We start from the raw sequence: 20,397 nt of genomic DNA, 5'->3' as shown, positions 1-20,397 counted from the left end.
GGGTGGGGAATGCAGCTGTTCCACTCCTAATGTTTCCTCCAACATGAAGATGGATAGACCTTCAGGCCTCTTGCAAGCCAGCAAACATCACTGCCTGAGGAGTGATTTCCCTGACTGTGGGACTAGCATGGTCTGGGCAACCCACAGATTTGTTTCTTCTTTGCCAGAGTGCCTACTGGAAAGATACATTCTCTTTTGTTTCCTTTGCCTTTCAATTTCAAGCTCTGGTCCTGGAGAAAGGAGTGGTTTAGAGACACCTGTAATTTGGAAACCATAAGAGAATAAAAACCAAGGGATCAAGAGCCCAAACCCTTCATCTCTCCTCTGAGTCTTCATATAGACTCTCCACTGCTTGTGTTCATCTGGTGAATTTCCATGTTTTACCTCATACATCACTTCTTCAGGGAGACCTTTCAGTTCAGTTCAGTTCAGTCGCTCAGTCGTGTCCGACTCTTTGAAACCCCATGAATTGCAGCACGCCAGGCCTCCCTGTTCATCACCATCTCTCGGAGTTCACTCAGACTCACGTCCATCGAGTTCATGATGCCATCCAGCCATCTCATCCTCTGTCGTCCCCTTCTCCTCCTGCCCCCAATCCCTCCCAGCATCAGAGTCTTTTCCAATGAGTCAACTCTTCGCATGAGGTGGCCAAAGTACTGGAGTTTCAGCTTTAGCATCATTCCTTCCAAAGAAAGCCCAGGACTGATCTCCTTCAGAATGGACTGGTTGGATCTCCTTGCAGTCCAAGGGACTCTCAAGAGTCTTCTCCAACACCACTGTTCAAAAGCATCAATTCTTCGGCGCTCAGCCTTCTTCACAGTCCAACTCTCACATCCATACATGACCACAGGAAAAACCATAGCCTTGACCAGACGGACCTTAGTCAGCAAAGTAATGTCTCTGCTTTTGAATATGCTACCTAGGTTGGTCATAACTTTTCTTCCAAGGAGTAAGTGTCTTTTAATTTCATGGCTGCAGTCACCATCTGCAGTGATTTTGAGACCTTTTACCTGTCACTAAACACCTTGCTGCTGCTGCTGGTAAGTCGCTTCGGTTGTGTCCAACTCTGTGCGACCCCATACATGGCAGCCCACCAGGTTCCCCCGTCCCTGGGATTCTCCAGGCAAGAACACTGGAATTGGTTGCCATTTCCTTCTCCAGTGCATGAAAGTGAAAAGTGAAAGTGAAGTCACTCAGTCGTGTCCGACTCTTCATGACCCCATGGACTGCAGCCTACCAGGCTCCTCCATCCATGGGATCTTCCAGGCAAGAGTACTGGAGTGGGTTGCCATTGCCTTCTCCAACTAAATACCTTATGATCCCTTAATGCCCAATTCTTCTACTATTAATAATTATTTCACTTCATTTTAATTTCCTGTGTAGTTAATGGAGATTGTCAGCTACATAAAAATAAGAATTATACCTACCAGGTCCCCAAGGCTCAAGACAGGTCTAGCACTTAGTAGGTATTTGTCTTAGTGAAAGTGCTCCTTGCAAGGAACTGAAACCTATGTCGACAAGGTAAAAATCAGAGCTAACACTTATTGAGGGCTTACAATGGACAAAGCACTGTTCTAATCACTTTTAAAGACAGCAATTCATTTAATACTCAAAATAAAAACACTGAGATAGATATGACTTGTCCATAATTTCTTTCCAAAAATCTTGAGGCTAGATTCCACAACCATAAACATCATATTTCTACAGGAAAACATGTGAATACTCAAAGCAAGAGACAGACAAAAGTACTTCCTGTCATGTCATTGTCACTGAAAGAGTTCAGGTGGGTTAGGTTTTGCTGCCTAACAGTTTGGAAAAATGTTTTAGTTTTGAAAATGTTTGGATCTCATTTTATAGATGAGAAAATCAGGCATAGAAAAGATAAGTAACTTACCCAAGATCACACAATTAGGTAATGGATAGCATTGTAGCCGGACCCTTGTTCTTAACCACTACCCAGCAATACTTCACAATTAATTTTATCTGTCCAGGGGACAACAGCAAAATCAGAAGATAATTAAATTGTATCTGCTTAGATTCAGATTCACCTTCAGTCAAGTAATACTTGAAAAGATGGGTGGAGTCACTGCGTACCTACAAGGCTACTCAGGCATGCCCTCCAGCAGAGCCATGGAATCCATCAGGGACCAGTTTGCTCAAAAGGCCACACAGATGGGGTGACAATGCCTGCACCTCTAGCAAAACACCAACTGAATAATTTTAGGAAGGCAGAAAACAGGCAAGAAATCAGACTGGAAAGAGGTAAATGAGGGTCAGTACTATTTGCAACGCTATTTGGTTTTCTGGGTGCTTTGGAGTTAGAAGCAAATGGATGCAAGATGAATAATTTGTGAAACACAGAAACAAATGGTCAGCAAGGTGCCCTTTGTGTTTATCTGTGGACTCAAGTGAGGCTAACTTATAGAATATGGGTATCCGTTTCCTGACACTGTGACTTTTAAAAGCATCATGATCCAACATTAAGCTCTTCAAGGGAAAAAATAAATGGGAAATTCAGTCAATGAAGGCATTAATAACATGAAAAGATATGTCTTTCCCATATGAAATATAGCACATTTGAAAGCATAAAGCATACAGACAAATTCATATTTTGCAAGTACATACAGATGTTGAATGACAAACTGCTCCATATGGCTGAACAGTTGGTCCTAAATTAAAACAATGGCATGAGGTGAGGGGGGTTTAGAAATAACATTAAAATCACTACATGCTGCACTAATGATGCATGCAGCAGCCGAGGCTACAGGGTAACGGCATCTTTGCTGATGCAAAATGAACGGCCCTGTATCACATCCACGTCAGCCCAAGTGAAAAAGAGACAGAAAATAATAACATCAAAATCCATGCAGAAGCAGCTCCTGTAGTTTAAAAACTGTTATTTAGAGAAGAAATACTTGATAAACAAGGATTTCTTAGAACCCTAAAATAAATGTAAGTATAATACAACCTTATTACCACTACTTGATATCAGAGAAAAAGCTCTTCAGAAAATTTGGCATTCTTCACCACCCACTATCACTGTAATATTTTCACACTTCAGGTCTATTCCTTACAACTGCATTCTTGGGAGAAGGCTAAATTATGCTAGTGTGAAGTTACCATAACATGACATTAAGTAAGATTAGCTGATTCAATTTTCACCTAGCGAGGATTCTTTTCAGTAGTTTAGCCCCACATCATTGACCTTTAAATTTTACACCCATTAAGGAAGTTTTTAAATAAGGTATGTGGAAGCGTTTGTGTGTGTGTGGCATTCTAATCTGAGAGTTTTACAACATTCTAATGAGCAACTAGCAAAAGCATTGATACTAGAATGGAAAAAGTAAAATACCTATTTCAACAATGGTTTCTAACGCAATTAAGAGATTTAAGTGAGTCTTGTGCATGCCACATTTAGAACTGTGCTCGGGACACTGTAGTCTCTCAATCAATATCGTTAAGTACATGTTTTGATGAGCAAATAAATGAATGAATGAATGAATGAACAACTCTCAAAATCCCCACCAGTGTCCAGTTTAGTTCTTGTACAAAGCTGGCAACCAATAAATGTTTGTCACACTAAATGTTATCACACACAACCACTGTGGTAACCTTGGAGATATGCCATTTGAGTCAACTAATCTCTAAGAGTGCAATTGGCTGACAGCATCCCCACTGAGGATCAATGATTTTACAACTTCAAGCCAAGTTTAGGTGTTCCCCTGACTGCTCTTGGCCAAGGATTGAGCGTGGCTGGGATACCAGAGGGAAGATACTTCTGCCCAGTGTGATCGCTCTCACAAGCAACTTTTGTTCTGGGCTCCAAATCAGCCTGACAGGCTTACTCAGAACTTCTCTAGTCTGAACTTCTTCCTCCCCAGTCCTCCTGTTTTCCATTCACTGGTGTCAGACCAGTTGCTGTCAGAAGGCTCTTCTTGCCTGCTCAAACTCTCTCCACTTTTATCTTTCTTGTGTGTCTTTTCTCAAAAATTTCTTTCACTTCTAACTCTGTCATTTGTCTGCTTTCCAGGGGACTGAACTGATATAGCCATCCAATAATTATTGACTATAATCATAGTCCAAAGAAGGATAGTTCTGATTAATCCACATCTAGATGCTAAATTAGTTAAGTTCTTGGCCCTCTAAGTGGGTAACTTTTAATAATACCTGATTCTACTTGGGCTCAAAAAACACTACGGACAGTGACTGTAGCCATAATATTAAAAGATGCTTGCTCTTTGGAAAGAAAACTATGACAAATCTAGACAGCATATTAAAAGGTAGAGACATGATTTTGCTGACAAAGGTCCATATAGTCAAAGCTATGGTTTTTCCAGTAATCAGGTACAGACATAAGAGTTGGACCATAAAGAAAGGCTGAGTGCCGACGAATTGATGCTTTCGAATCGCGGTGCTGAAAAAGACTCTTGAGAGTCCCTTGGACTGCAAGGAGATCAAACCAGTCAATCCTAAAGGACATCAAGCCTGAATATTCATTGGAAGGACTGATGCTGAAGCTGAAGCTCCAATACTTTGGCCACCTAATGCACAGAACTGACTGGAAAAGACCATGATGTTGGCAAGATTGAAGCAAAAGGAAAAGTGGGTGCCAGAGGATGAGATGGTTAGATAGCATCACCAACTCAATGGATATGGGTTTGAGGAAACTCCGATAGAGGAACCAGGTGTGCCCCCAACCATGAGGTCGCAAAAAGTCAGACATGACTTAGCGACTGAACAACAACAATTCTACATTCCAAAGTTGATCCACATTTCTAGGTTTCTTTTTATTTTTCTTGGATGCAGTTTCTTAAGCAATAGCACATGTATCAGATAGTCCAATGAATGGTTAGCATGTTACAACCCAACAGACAAATTTTCAGACCCCTTCAGTCTAATATCAACATGTAAAAGCTTTTAAGTTTTTTTCAATAGTTTGCAACTTATTATTATTACACTGGCTTTCTTGTTGTCAAATATTTTTACTTGAAATTTATAAACACAATTGAGCATGACAACCTTAAAACACAAAATAGTTTCACCTAATTCATAAATAGTACTACTATCAGACACATACATCATTTGATCACTCTGTATAATCATATCACATGTAAAAAAAACAGAACAGCATTTTCTGGAATTTATTTTTGCATAGGGTGAGAGATAATGCTCCAACTTAATTTTCTTACAAATCATCAATTGTTTTAGTATCATTTATGGGAAAATTTATCTTTACTCCATTGATTTGAAATGTCATATTTATCAGGTATTAATATCTTATGAATATTTTAATCTGTTTCTGGGCTATCTGTTTTCATTACCAACTTACTTTATCATCTAGGTTAGAAAAAGTACATTGTACTTACAAAAAGATTCAACATTCCAGTAAGAGGTTTGTTTTTTAATGAATCAAGGCTACGTACAGTCAGTGACTCAGAGAACAGAAATTCTGGGCTTACAGAATGTTTCCAACCTACCTCTGCTACCAGCTTTGCTACACTCTCCTGAACAACACTTGGCACGTGACAGGACACTAAATTGTCCTTTGTTGAATGAGTTAATGCTTAATTATGGTTTCAGTTTACTCAGAGGAAAGTACCTAATTTCAAAGTCATCATTTGATCAGTGTCAACTTTCACCTTATTAGCAACACATTTCAGAAAGGGGAAGTGATAGTTTGCATTATTTAGGAATATAACAGCTTCACTATAGCTACTAAAATAACAGCTCCCCCAACATAATGTTGCAGTCCATCTATGGGCCCCTCAGGCTGCTGGCCATTCTCTTCTCCTACTCTGTGAGATACTGTACTATGTCCTCAAATTTCCAAAGCCCCTCCCCACCAGAAGAAAACTTTCACATCTTTCCACCACAGTGCCACAGATTCTACCTTCCCTATTAGAATAAATGCTCCTAGTTAGGACAAACCTTTCCTAGATTACTTGCTGGAGGATTTCCTATCACCACTCTTTCCTGTACCATTCGTCTCTCCTGGATCCTTCTCATCAGCAACTAACAACTGTAGATAGCTGCATCTTTTTAAAAAACAAACAAAAAACACCTTGTCATTAACCCACATCCCTCTCCAGCTACCACTATATTTCCCTTTTCCCTCTCCAGCAAAATTCCTTGAAAAAATGCCTGGACTAGCCATAATTTTTCCCATTTCTTGAACCTCCTCCATCGAGGTTTACTCTGCACCATTCCTCTGAATTTGTTATGACCTTCCCTGGTAGCTCAGCTGGTAACCACTATCCTCAAAGTTACCAAAAACAGTCAGGGCATGGTGCTCATGTTATAACTCTCATCAGCAACATCTAGTTCAGTTGCCCACTCCATCCCTAAAGTGATTAGCTGATTTCAAGGTAACCCAGTTCTCATGATGTTTCAGACTTTACTCGCTGCTCCCTCTCAGTCCCCTTAGATTAACCCCTCTACCCCATTTCTCTGATTTCTATACATAGAACTGATCCCAGGCTCAGCCCTCAAAACTCTCCTGTTCTGTAATCACACTTACTCTTGAGGTAATCTCATCTAGTCCCGAGGCTTAAATATCTTCAGTTCACTTCAGTTCAGTTGCTCAGTCAGGTCTGACTCTTTGTGACCCCATGGACTGCAGCACACCAGGCTTCCCTGTCCATCACCAACTCCAGGAGCTTACTCAAGCTCATGTCCTTTGAGTCGGTGACGCTATCCAACCATCTCATCCTCTGTTGTCCCCTTCTCCTCCAGCCTTCAGTCTTTTCCAGCATCAGGGTCTTTTTCAGTGAGTCAGTTCTCTGCATCAGGTGGCCAAAGTATTGGAGTTTCAGCTTCAGCATCAGTCCTTCCAATGAACACCCAGGACTGATCTCCTTTAGGATGGACTGGTTGGATCTCCTTGCTGTCCATGGGACTCTGAAGAGTCTTCTCCAACACCACAGTTCAAAAGCATCAATTCTTCAGTGCTCAGCTTTCTTTTTAGTCCAACTCTCACATCTATACATGATTATTGGAGAAACCATAGCTTTGACTATATGGACCTTTGTTGGCAAAGTAATGTCTCTACTTTTTAATATGCTGTCTAGGTTGGTCATAGCTTTTCTTCCAAGGAGCAAGCGTCTTTTAATTTCATGGCTGCAATCACCATCTGCAGTGATTCTGGAGCCCCCAGAAATAAAGTCTGTCACTGTTTCCATTGTTTCCCCATCTATTTGTCATGAAGTGATGGGACCAGATGCCATGATCTTAGTTTTCTAAATGTTGAGTTTTAAGCCAACTTTTTCACTCTCCTCTTTCACTTTCATCAAGAGGCTCTTTAGTTCTTCTTCACTTTCTGCCATAGGGTGGTGTCATCTGCATATCTGAGGTTATTGATATTTCTCCCAGAAATCTTGATTCCAGCTTGTGCTTCATCTAGCCCAGCATTTGTCATGATGTACTCTGCACATGAGTTAAATAAGCAGGGTAACAATATACAGCCTTGAGTTACTCTTTTCCCAAATTGGAAACAGTCTGTTGTTCCATGTCCAGTTCTAACTGTTGCTTCTTGACCTGCATACAGATTTCTCAGAAGGCAGGTCAGGTAGTCTGGTATTCCCATCTCTTGAAGAATTTCCCACAGTTTGTTGTGATCCACACAGTCAAAGGCTTTGGCATGGTCAATAAAGCAGAAGTAGATGTTTTTTTGGAACTCTCTTGTTTTTTCAATGATCCAGTGGATGTTGGCAGTATGATCTCTGGTTCCTCTGCCTTTTCTAATAGTGACTCTTACATTTTGTATCTCCATATACAGCCTTAGCTCTGAACTCATCTATACAATGACACACTCAACATCTGCATTAGATGTCTAATCAATGTATCAACTTTAGTTATGTTCAAAATCAAAGCAAAACAAAACAACGGGGAAAATAAAGCCCTGTTCTTTCTCCAGTATACACTCAATTCATTTATCAACCTAGCTAAGCAACCATTAGTTCTCAGCTTAGTTACTCTAAAAACCATAGAGTACCTAGTCTCTACTTCTGTTCTGCCATTTTCCATTTACCCTAGTTCTGTTCTTCACAAGTAGCTCTCATGATCCCTCTAAATTAGAAACCATACTATGTAACTCCTCTGTTCAAAACTTCCTGGTGGTGTTCCATCACTTGGAATAAAACCCTAAGTATTTCCACAACCCGTAAAGCGGTGATCTGATCCCTGCTTATCTATTCAACTTCAACTGTCACCAACACATCACTCATGGACAGACCAGGCTAACTTAAACCCCAGGCCTCTGTATCTGCTCTTCCCTCTGTCTGATGCAATGTAGCTATAGATGTCTGCATATTGTTTTTCTCATTTCATTTAGGTCATCTTCTCTCAATTTTTAATCCTGATTTATTTTTCTCCACAGTACTTAATACCACCATACATTCTGTTATATATTGATTTATTATCAAACACCTTAACTAGAATACAAGCTCTATGAGACCGTAGGATTTTTTTCAATCTGCTTGTTTACCCTCAGAACCTAGAACAGCACCTGAAACATAGTTGATAACAAATGTTTGTAAAGGAAACTAGTAAACAAATGAGCATGTGTATAGTTTATGAATGTGGTTTAACGATCCTAGGTTAATACATAATCCAAAAGAGCAAAAACCTGTTTTGGGGTATTCATTACTCACTTTTCGTTGTTTTACAGAGTCCAATTTTATGAGCCAATATGAAGCCACTTTTGTTTTATGATACTTCCAGTTATCAATGATCTGTTTGAGGGAAGAAATATTAAGAAAGTTAATGCAATTAATTTGTGAAATGAAAACACTATAATACTGTTTGAAATAAAGGATGCCTACTTTCATTAAAAAAAAAAGAGTGCTAAGATTTTTTTAACATAAATAAAGAAGCCATCTGAATTTAAAGTTTTTCTCTTCTTGCTGTAAAAAGCAAACAATCTTTAATTAATGAAACTCAAATGTCTTCAGGAATATATGGACTGGGAAGAAGCCAAAAATATAGATTTTTCATTTTAATTCCAAGAACTGTATTTACAGCATCATTCATAATAACAAAATATTGAATAGCACATTAGAAAATAGCTTATATATAATTAGGATTGTATTATCCCCTTTTATTTTTTGGTGCAAATATGCAAATTTTCTGAATATATATTCTAGTTATATACACTATAACAAGTAGATTAAAATAGTTGCTGCATAAGAAAACATGTTGTAACTAACCTAATGTCTAAAATATTATATCAAGTATATAAGCCTATACACATGTTCTTTACAGAAGAACCACAGTTATCCACAAACATTAGTTTTACTCTAAAATTATCTAATTTTTCATCTACTTGACTGAAAAATGTAGTATACAACTTACATTTAAGAAATATAAATAAAATGTCTGGTGCAAAAACACAACCTCTCCTCTATTGAATAAGATAACAATATCAATAGAAATATATCTAGCATAATGTTTTACAACTAATGTTCATTTTTCTTCCTTCTCCCTTGATGTAACAAATAGCATCTCATTTGTAAACAACATACCATTTTCACTTTTTAAAATATATATATAACAAACACAAAGCATAAAATTTGGGGGTTTTGGTTATAACTATGATTGCAAAATACAAATTGCCATTATTGATTTTTAACTACAAAAGTCTTTTTTATTATTGTTTTTGGTTGTTTTGTTTCTAGACAGTGCTTTAGATAAGTCTGCTGCTGCTGCTCCTGCTAAGTCGCTTCAGTCGTGTCCGACTCTGTGTGACCCCATAGACGGCAGACCACCAGGCTCCCTCGTCCCTGGGATTCTCCAGGCAAGAACACTGAAGTGGGCTGCCATTTCCTTCTCCAATACGCTACTTCAAATACAACTAACGAAACAGCAAAAAACTCAAATCTAATTGTATAATACATTAATATCACAGATCGTCAGGATAGGTCTGCTGCTGCTGCTGCTGCTAGGTCGCTTCAGTTGTGTCCGACTCTGTGCGACCCCATAGACGGCAACCCACCAGGCCCCCTCGTCCCTGGGATCCTCCAGGCAAGAACACTGGAGTGGGTTGCCATTTCCTTCTCCAATGCATGAAAGTGAAAAGTGAAAGTGAAGTCGCTCAGTCGTGTCCAACTCTTAGAGACCCCATGGACTGCAGCCCACCAGGCTCCTCCGCCCATGGGATTTGCCAGGCAAGAGTACTGGAGTGGGGTGCCATTGCCTTCTCCGCAGGATAGGTCTAAAGTACTGCTAAAAAGTGAAAAAAAGCCAACTGCATGGCTGTGGTTTCTGTCCTACAACTGGCCACTAGATGGTGCCTTCTCCGGGTGAAAAACGAAACGAAAAAAAAAAAAAAACAACAACCCAGAAAACAACATTCTATTACTGAGAAGTTATCTAAGAATGACAATTTGAAAGGATGTTTTAATGAAGAAATATCAATAGAACTTTGAGTGAAGAAATGCTATTCCGCTCGAATATTTTAATATCTTGGACCTTCTTTCTAAATCAGGAGTAAGTTACATACTTTAATGTGACTTTTAGGACGCTGCCATTTTAGAACGTTCCACTGGGTGGCGCAAATGCATATGTAACAAGAAAACACAACGTAAGCCATTTCAAAATTCGACTAATACCATTCAAGGTATCATATTCAAATATTTACTTCATGCCCATGGCCCACTTTTTTCCTTATTATCTCATTCCATATTAAATCTTTTAAAATCTTTATAGAAGCAAGCTTAACTTGATGTGTCTTTAATCATTAAGAACAAATAACTACTTAACACTAATTATTTTCAACTTGATGAAGCATCATTAAAATAGGACTGTACACTAAAAGATATTTTGCATTGCTGATTATAAATGTGATCTAATTGCTCATGAATCATAATAATTCAAATAACCTCTGTATCTTCTAAAGCTTGTGGAGGTCATTTAAGTTTGCTATGTCACTGAAGATAATGACATCAGGAATAAATCTTAATATTTTAAGAAGAAGAATAAAAATGTATGAGCTCCTTGGAATTTTATGTACATCAAATACTCACATCTTCTATCAGAATTAATGATTCTGCATCTGATTTTCCTGGAAACCGGATCTTCATATCCTTGAGAACAAATAAGGTCTGACTTGTTAGATCATCTTCTTGATCTTTTGGTCTCAGTTTCCGCAAAGACTCACTCTTAAATTTGAAAAAATACAGATATTTGGAGGGGGTCTTATTTCACTGTGTCACTATAATCTAAAAGATTTTTCTAGGTAAAAACGATGCACTTTCAATTGAAAAAATAACAATGAAAAAGGAAGAAAATAACGTTTTTGCATTTGTTCTTAGCATTAAAATCTTAGGATTAAATGGATATGATTTTCCAAGAGTGTCTTTCACACTTCCACACAGTTGCATTTTATGTAGCTCAAAATACCAAAACAAAAATATGAGTGTTTAAAAAAGTTTCATTTTCTACATATGTCTCAGGCAATTCATGATTAGCAAAAAAAAGAAAAGAAAGAAACTTGTTACCAAGTGAAATTCATTCACTTATACTTTTCAGACTCTTTCCTTTGGAAGCATACCCACATTAAATAAACAAATTAAATAAGTCATTGGTCTATGTAAATGAACATGGAGGTATCTACTGAGTTGGCCAACAAGTTCATTTGGCTTTTAAACCTTATTGAACTTGTTGGTCAACCCAATATTTGAGCATTTAATAGAAAACTTGATTGCAAAAAAATTCACTGACTTCCTCAATACTGAATCTCTAGGATTTATGCTAAAGGAGGAAATATTATATATATATGTATATATATAATACTGTATGCTAATTTAATATACAGAAAACATTATTTAAAATTCCATACTTCAGTGTTCTAAAGATAATTTACCAATAGTTAATTTTTTAACTTATTTATCAATAGTCCCATTCCATAAAACAAAATTCCCCAAATTCAGACACACTGTACAATCAGTGCAAAATTACCCTACTCCATGAACAAATGGAAAATAAATATATTCTCAGTGTTCTTCCTCAAGTTCTGTGATACAGTGAAGCCAGCCTTTCAAGAATCCATACTTGGTTATAGGTGAAGAAAGACCATGAGTTGAATAGAAAGGATTTGATGTTCAATCTATCCTCCTCCCAGCTAATCCCTCTGCCACCTAAATCCTGAGTACAGCCCTCATCGCAGGGGAGCAAAACAGAAGACTTACCGTCAGAGAGTCAGAGGAGCTGGCATCATTACTTTGAGGCAGATGCCTCGTGTAGGAGGAGGCACGGTTTAAAGAATGTGACCGAGACCCTGAAATCGGCCGGGATGCTGATATCACTTGTTGAGCAGAAAAGGGGCGGATGTCTGCACAGGATGGTGACTGAGAAGAGATGGACCGAGGACAACTGACTGAACGCCTTATGGAGCCTACGGATGATGAAGAAAAGGGATCGCACAGTGGCAGAGTTAGTAGAAGTCCTCCACTGTATTGTATCTATACAAACTAATGATCAGTAGGGTGACTTCTTGTTGTTTTAGTTCCTAAGTCATGTCTGACTCTTTCTGACCCTAGGGACCATAGCCCACCAATCTCCTCTGTCCATGGGATTTTCCAGGCTAGAACACTGGAGTGGGTTGCCATTTCCTTCTCCAGGGGATCTTTCCAACCCAGGGATCGAATCCACATCTCCTGAATTGGCAGGCGGGTTCTTTACTGCTGAGCCACCAAAGAAGCCCTAGAAGGGTGGCAGTAAGTGTCAAAGCATCGGCATCATCATGAGAATATAAATTTGGAGTTATTTATTCTATTTAAACAGTGAACATAGTGCAGAAACCCTGTCATGTATAAAGAATGGCTCTTGTGAGAATAATACTTAAACAGTACTTTAGTGTTCTATTCTTGAAACTTGACAAAAGGACCAGAAGAACAGAAAGCTAACATGTATGGAACACAGTCTACAAACCAGGCATCATGCTAGGTGGTACTGCTAGGTGGTACACTATTATCTTTGTTCTCACAGAAACCCTCTGAAGTACAAATCTCTATCATGTGGAGACTCAGAGAAAGAACTTGTCACATGACAAGAAGATTGCCAGGTTCAGTTCTAAATCCTGACTTAATGCCAGCATGCTCCCTTTTTCTATAATGTAGACTGGTCACTTATCAGAATCTGTGCAGATGTTAGAAACAGAATATTTTACAGTAGGATTCACAGGGGAAAATGAATAGGGGAGAATGGTCAGGATAAATGGATGTTATCAAATTTAGGGCCCATGAAAATAAAATAATAATAATAACGTATGATTGCGTGCTCAGTCATATCTGACTCCTTGCGACTCCATGGACTGTAACCTGCCATGGCATTTTTCTGGCAAGAATACTGAAGCGGGTTGCCATTTCCTACTCCAGGGGATCTTCCCAACCCAGGGATTAAACTTGCATCTCTTGCGGCTCCTACATTGGAGGGTGGGTTGATTATCACTGCACCACCTAGGAAGGATGCAATTATTGCAATAATAATAACATAACAGAAGAAAAACAAAGATTATATAGCTGGTTATTATAAGAGCAGTACTAGACAGACAAGTCTTTATTCACAGGACAGACGAATTTTAAAAATTAGATTTAAATTACCCTAGTAAAATATTTAAATGAAGAAAAAAATGTCTGGATCAATGATTGTTATCAGAACAACGAGCAAAAATCATAGACTATCTTCTATGCTTGTACAAATTGAGAACATTTAAAGGGAGAACCAATTATTCTTGACAAATTTTAATGCCTGACACAAAGAGATAGAACATTATTCAATACTATGAACACACATATGTGCCATATACCCTCTGTTGTATATTTTCTCTCTGCTGAGGAAATATATCACTCTTCATTAATTAAATAATTTCATAAAACTCACAAAGGCAGGTTCAATACCCAAATGTTTCCCTTCAATAGCTGAAAAAATGTAAACCTTTATAAAGGCAATGGACTTGAGCCTTATATTTAGAGATGTAGTTCTAAAGGATATTTTGAATTGATGATAAGTCTATTAGTCCTATTTAGTTCTGCAGAGTATAAAAAAGTAGACTCATTCAAGCTATAAAAGATGTCAAACAAACAACCAAAACAAGCTTCCATTTGTTCCAACTGTTAATCTCCTTCTGAAAGTCAAACTAGTTTTTGAAAGAATGGCACTTCTGAAAAGGGCTGTGTGGGAAACACACCATTGGTCAATCTTCTCCTAAGGAATACTCATAAAACATGTACTAATACGTACACCTTGGCCCTCTTCCTTCAAGGGCTTATGATGATGGTTTGGATAGATATAATCTGATTATAGCTGCAGAAGGAAAACAAGACTTTCTCTTGAATCACAAGAGATTTTCATTTTTTCTTCTGCATACATTAGAATTCAGACAGAATAACTAAGTAGTTAGATGTGTCAATGATATTTAGGTAGACTAACAAAAAATGGTTGAAACTTTCATGCATAAATTATCTGAGAAAAAATACTTCATATAGTTTTGCATGGGACTACCATATATCAAATCAAAATATATCCTTTGATACTGTAACAAGTTTAAATTTCCTATATTAACCCTCTACAACAGAAAGCATTGTACATAATCTGAATTTTCATCCTCAGTTATCAACATCTCTTTGGAGAGAAAATTCAAAGAAGGCTTGTGGCCATAACATTCCTTAGCGTAAGATTAAATAGAGAATATAAGAAATTGAAACCTTTGCTGCAATTCTCAATGGCTACCAAAACAAAATACAACTAATAAGGAGAAAGGTGTTAATTGAATTAGACAAGCTTTAAAATGTGAATTTATACTTAAAAACACTTTTAGTATACTCTTTGTCTAATCTCAATTTATTAAAACTCCTGGTCTTAGAAGAAAAAAGAATCTGAGTACAAGAACACTAGTAGTTTTTCTCATCCCTATTCCATCCTCTGTCAGTTCATGTTGTTAGGGATATACACATTAGCCAATAGGAAAGGGGCTCCAAAACCAATTAAATCTGGGCAGAACAATGTCAGCTTCCAAAAGAGAAACAGAGCCATACTTACACAGAGACATACTGAAAGTACTTAAGGAGTCCTTATGATAAAGGAAATAATGGATAAAAGAGCTTACAAACTCTGAAACAGGTGCTCAATAAACATACATTAAAAGAGTAAATAAAAAATGAAATGTAATACGCTACTTCCCCTCAAAACATACAAGCTCTCAAAGACAGGAAGTATTTTTATGGAATAATTTGAAAGTAAAAGAAAGATCATTAAAAATCTTCATATATTAATTCTGCAATTCTTATGCATTTTTCCCATAAGTATGGATGGCCGAGTTTATCAGGAAACTACCATAGTAAGCCATTGCTGGGGCCAGAGCAACAGAGGCTCAGAAATGTGTTTACTGAGTAACTGAACCAGCCCCTTTGTGGAGCTCTGGGACAGTGGAGGACGAGGCAGTCAGAGAGATGAGTGACAGAGGCTAAGAGAAGTCCTGCATTGCAGACAACATCAGGAAGGGGTATCCGACTGAGCCTGGGCAACACCAACACCAAGCTGGACATCTGGGGATGAAAGAGGAATCACAGACACAACACTGGACATTTGGGATTGAAAAAGGAATGAAAGAGAGAGAAAATGGGGAAAGAAATAAAGGAAGAAAGCAGAAAACGGCAGCAGGAAAGAAGGAAACAGAGAAGCTGGTTGGTTCTTCTCCTGAATACTTCCTGAACACCAAAGTCCTGACTGAAGTGCTTACCCATGATGAAAATGAGAGGGAACAAAACTTCAACTATTTCACAATTGTGTGGCTCACAGATACATTCAAGTCAAATACCTAGAGAGACACACGTTTTTTGAAATAGGGGAGAATATAAAACAAAATGAATGACAGAATGTGGAACGGAATGAGAGAATACTGGGGCTTAAAAGAGAATGCCATCAGCAGATCAACCATGAGGCACAGTTTCAAAGATTCATGCAGAAATTTAGGACTTAACGAAGACTTTGAAATATGGAACAAAAGACTACAGAGATCCTTACGTCAAACCCCTTTTGTTTTCCATTTGCAGACCCTGAAAGGGTTTGTGGGATCCAGACCTAACTGAGGTCTGGCTGGGGAAGGAAGTGGGGTAGAATCTAGGTCTCCTCACACAGATTGGTTCATTTGGCCCAAGGTCTTTTATTGAGTTCAGTGATTTCAGTTCCATACGTTTTCACATAAAAACTAAGCTAGCAGAATTTAACTTACTGGATGGTTGGATTAATTTGTAGTGGTTGGACTGTTTAAGATTATATGTAACTTGCTTTCCTCTTTTCTTGTTTTGGTACTCGTCTTTCTCATTTTCGTCGGATTCTGAAGAGCTGTTGCTACTGCCATAGCTGCTGTCACTGCTGTAGTACTTCTGTCTTTTCATTATCTCGGTACTCTCAGGCATGGAAGACAGGGGCTAAAATGGAAGGAAATGTTTATTTTGTTAGAATTCAGAAAGTCTTATGCACATGATTAGTTTAGTATTTCTAGTTTCCCACTTGGCAAAGAGATGAGGAAAAAGTGGAAAAGGTGGCAGATTTTATTTTCATGGGCTTCAAAATCACTGCAGATGGTGACTGCAGACATGAAATTAAAAGACACTTGCTCCTTGGAAGAAAAGCCATGACAAACCCAGACAGTGTATTAAAAAGCAGAGACATCACTTTGCTGACCAAGGTCCATAGAGTCAAAGCTATGGCTTTTCCAATAGTCATGTACGGATGTGAGAGTTGGACTATAAAGAAGGCTGAGTGCTGAAGAATTGATGCTTTTGAACTCTGGTGTTGGAAAAGACTCGTGAGAGTCCCTTGAACTGCAAGGAGATCAAACCAGTCAATCCTAAAGGAAATCAACCCTAAATATACATTGCAAGGACTGACGCTGAAGCTGAAGCTCCAGTACTTTGGCCACTGATGTGAAGAACCAACTCATTGGAAACGACCTTGATGCTGGGAAAGATTGAGGTCAGGAAGACAGAGGGTGAAATGGTTGGATGGCATCACCAACTAAATGGACATGAGTGAGCAAACTGCGGCAGATAGTGAATGACAGGGAAGCCTGGTGTGCTGCAGTCCACTGGGGTTGCAAAGAGTAAGACTAGAGGCTGACCAACAAAATGTTCAAAATCACTCAATAAATGTGTATATGTGTATGCGTGCATGTGAGTTTGTGAGAGAGAACGGAAGAGGAGAGAAGGAATAAAAAGAAAATCAAAAGAGGCAAAAAACAAAATAAGAAGGCAGCAGTCCGATAAGCCATTGTAAGTAAGATAATTCACTATAAACAAAACAGGCCACATCTGAAAACAGTCTATGAGCCTATCCATTTGAATAATGTGCAACAAGAAGCAAGATATTCCTCACATGTCTAACTTCATTATGGACACTTCAAGAAACGAAATTTTTAGTTAGGTTTCCACGTTCCAAATGGCTCATGTCTTTTCTTGGAGGATTCCTACCTTTGACACATAGGGTCTGGTCATAATGGAACAACATTGCTTTTCATTGCCCACGCTACATTTTAAAAGGAGATATAATATAAAAACTTCAGTATTACATAATTTTTTAAGAAAATAAGTGCTATGTAGATGGATAAGTTTGTAAAGATTCAAAATGCCGTGATATCATGTTCCAGTATCTCTATCAGAATCACTTGTTGCTGAATCTCCCAGTCAATGTGTTTCCAATGATGACAGCTGAAGGAATAAAATGTAAGGGAAGTGGAACATCTCCACTTCAGAAAGAACATGAACAGCCAAGTAGAGTAACATGGTTTCGTAACCTAGTCATTTTAAGAGACAATTAAACGTTCTATATGCCTCTTACTCCTGCTAGGGAAGGTTCGTGCAATTGTATACTAGTTTCTTGTTCTCTGTTAAATCAAACAAAAATGTTTTGATGTTAGCATACACTGTAATGAAATCCTTGGTTACCCTGGGATTTCATGGAAATGGGGTATGTCCTCTCATGTAGCAGTGTAGGATGGAGAGATAACGAAAGAAAAAGCACTTCACAAAGTGCCTAGAATACACAGTAAGCCAAAGCACAGTCTTAAAGTCGCTGTCTTAGCAAAGGATGAAAAAGAAAGCAGGGAATTAATTTAATATACTAAAGTACCAACTTGTATTTAAGATATGTTCTTCTTTTGATAGTCTAATATTTACTGAGAGCTAACAATGTTCAAAGGGATACACAGAAAAACATTTACCAGTAACACAATCATCAAACATTTTGATAGTCTTGGGGAATACGAATTCTAGAGAAAGGATGTTTCTTCAGAAGTGTAGCATACCCAGAAGAAACAATGGCACAATGAAGCTTGCTAGTAGTACCTTCCTTCAAGTAGGCAAACAGCTTTAAAGTTTCTTAAGGAACTTGACTACATAATGGTTATTTGAGTCTACAAAGAGTCGCAAACAGAAATAGACAGCTAAATCTTTGTTTCATACATGCATTTGGGACTAGTTAAAAATACATTATTTAAGCAGTAATTAATAAGAAGTCATAGCAAATAAACTCCAAACAGTGCCTTAACTACAAAATGAAATTTGTAAACTGGTATTGAGTTCTAACACAAGCCATATCATTCATTTTATGTCCAACTGTATTATGAACTTGGTTGCATATTAAAACTATATAAATGGTATAAAGAATAATAAAACAAATACCAAATACATTCTACTTGACAGAAGAACAATGATAATACTTTATGTGATATTATTTATGTATACACAACTGAGCAAATAAGCACACCTTTATGTATATAATAGCTAATTAATATTTCTTATATTCTTAAATAATTGAAACTTTGTTTCTCCTAGTACCAGTTTCACTTAACCTTGAATACTTTCAATTATTCTACCAGTAAATACACTGGAAATCAATATTTGGTGTGTGATAACATCCCTCTAAAAAGGAAAGGCCATTTTGAAATTTAGTACACTCCAGACCCCTCGGTGTACAGGATGCTAGAAGTTTTAAAAGTACTTTTATTTCAGATTTATTATGCAACTTTCAGTACTTCAAAATATTTCTAGTGTTAATAACTACAGAAATTAATCATTTCATTTCATTTCAAGAAATACATTGTTGTGCTGTGCTATGTGCCAAGCTGTTTTAGTCATGTCTGACTCTTTGCAACCCCATGGACTATCCCCTGTCAGGCTCCTCTGTCCATGGGATTCCCCAGGCAAGAATGCTGGAGTGGGTTGCCATTCCCTTTTCCAGGGGATCTTCGCAACCCAGAGATTGAACGTGTGTCTCTTATGTCTCCTTCATTGGCAGGCAGGTTTTTTACCCCTAGTGCCACCATTGTTAGCCCCTACATTATTCCATTTGCCTGGAATAAGAGGGGTTGAGAAATACACAGTGTGAATTCTGTCCTCTTGGAGGTAATATTTTTATTTGGATGATAAGTCTTATTTGACAAAGCTAAACAAAATTATAAGACAGTAGAAGGGTGACCTAAAGCCTTTGTATTTGTAGATCTTCCACAAATATTGTGCACCTACGTTGCCTCACATCTGGTTTTCCAAATTGCTAAATAATTAATATAAAAAGTTTAGAAACTTCCTTATATTTTCTAAAATGAAACAATAACATGAAGGTATTCACTTTTACTCATACTCTAAAAATATATTTGTTCCAAAGGAATTATCAACAACATTTTCTACAGTTCTTTAATAGAGAACACGTAATTCAAAAGAACAATGCCTGACATCCACGTTTCTGGTCTTCACCAGATACGTATCTTTCACCAGGTTCGTCTTGTACCCATTTACTCTCCAAGAATCTTTCACTTGAGTCATACCAAATTCCTTGTTTTTCCAGTACTGTATGCAGTGTTATACCTCCATGTTTGTTCTACCATAAATGTCTTTCTACCCTTCTTGTATGTTTGGGGAACTACTCAAGACGCAATTCAAATGGTGCTTCCTTTATGAAGCCATCCATAGTCTACCAATCCTTCTTCTCTATGTTGCTGTAGCACTTTTCACCCTCTTAATTGCAGTACTTGCCACAATATACCTGGTTTTTGGTTCACCTATCTGCCCTTCCACTAGTCAACAAGGTCCCTGTGGACACATTCAACAAATTTAACTAATGGTTTTGAGAACCTACTAAGTGCCAGATGCTAAAGGTGTAAAGGTGAAATATACCTCCTATCTTCAAGGAACTCACAAGCTCATACTAAGGCAAATATACAATCTTTTGTTGCAACTGTTTTATAAAAGTGTCATTTGTGTTACAGCATTAGAAGGAGAGGACAGAAGGTCTAGATCTAATAAGAGGCTTGGGGGGAAGATTTCACAACAGCAGCTGGATTAGGAGGGGGACTTTAGTCAATCAAGCAGTGAATCAATTATTTTTTTAATAAGCAGACATTCCAGG

At 37.9% G+C, this 20,397-nt stretch overlaps 1 protein-coding gene across 1 annotated transcript in view; it reads right to left on the bottom strand.

Annotated features, from left to right (window-relative positions):
- TTLL7 (tubulin tyrosine ligase like 7) overlaps positions 1 to 20,397 on the bottom strand; it is a 108,495-nt gene that overhangs the window by 34,139 nt on the left and 53,959 nt on the right. The window contains exons 15-18 of the mRNA XM_052637622.1: positions 16,226 to 16,424; positions 12,183 to 12,388; positions 11,019 to 11,153; positions 8,649 to 8,729 (exon numbers count right to left, since the gene is read on the bottom strand). Coding sequence (XP_052493582.1) covers positions 8,649 to 8,729; positions 11,019 to 11,153; positions 12,183 to 12,388; positions 16,226 to 16,424 — 621 coding nt within the window. The remainder of the gene's footprint in view (positions 1 to 8,648; positions 8,730 to 11,018; positions 11,154 to 12,182; positions 12,389 to 16,225; positions 16,425 to 20,397) is intronic.

The sequence above is a fragment of the Budorcas taxicolor genome, chromosome 3 (genome assembly GCF_023091745.1).
Source record: "Budorcas taxicolor isolate Tak-1 chromosome 3, Takin1.1, whole genome shotgun sequence".
Lineage (NCBI taxonomy): Eukaryota > Metazoa > Chordata > Mammalia > Artiodactyla > Bovidae > Budorcas > Budorcas taxicolor.
The sequence above is the reverse complement of the archived record's forward strand: the minus strand, read 5'-3'. Positions and strand labels throughout refer to the sequence as shown.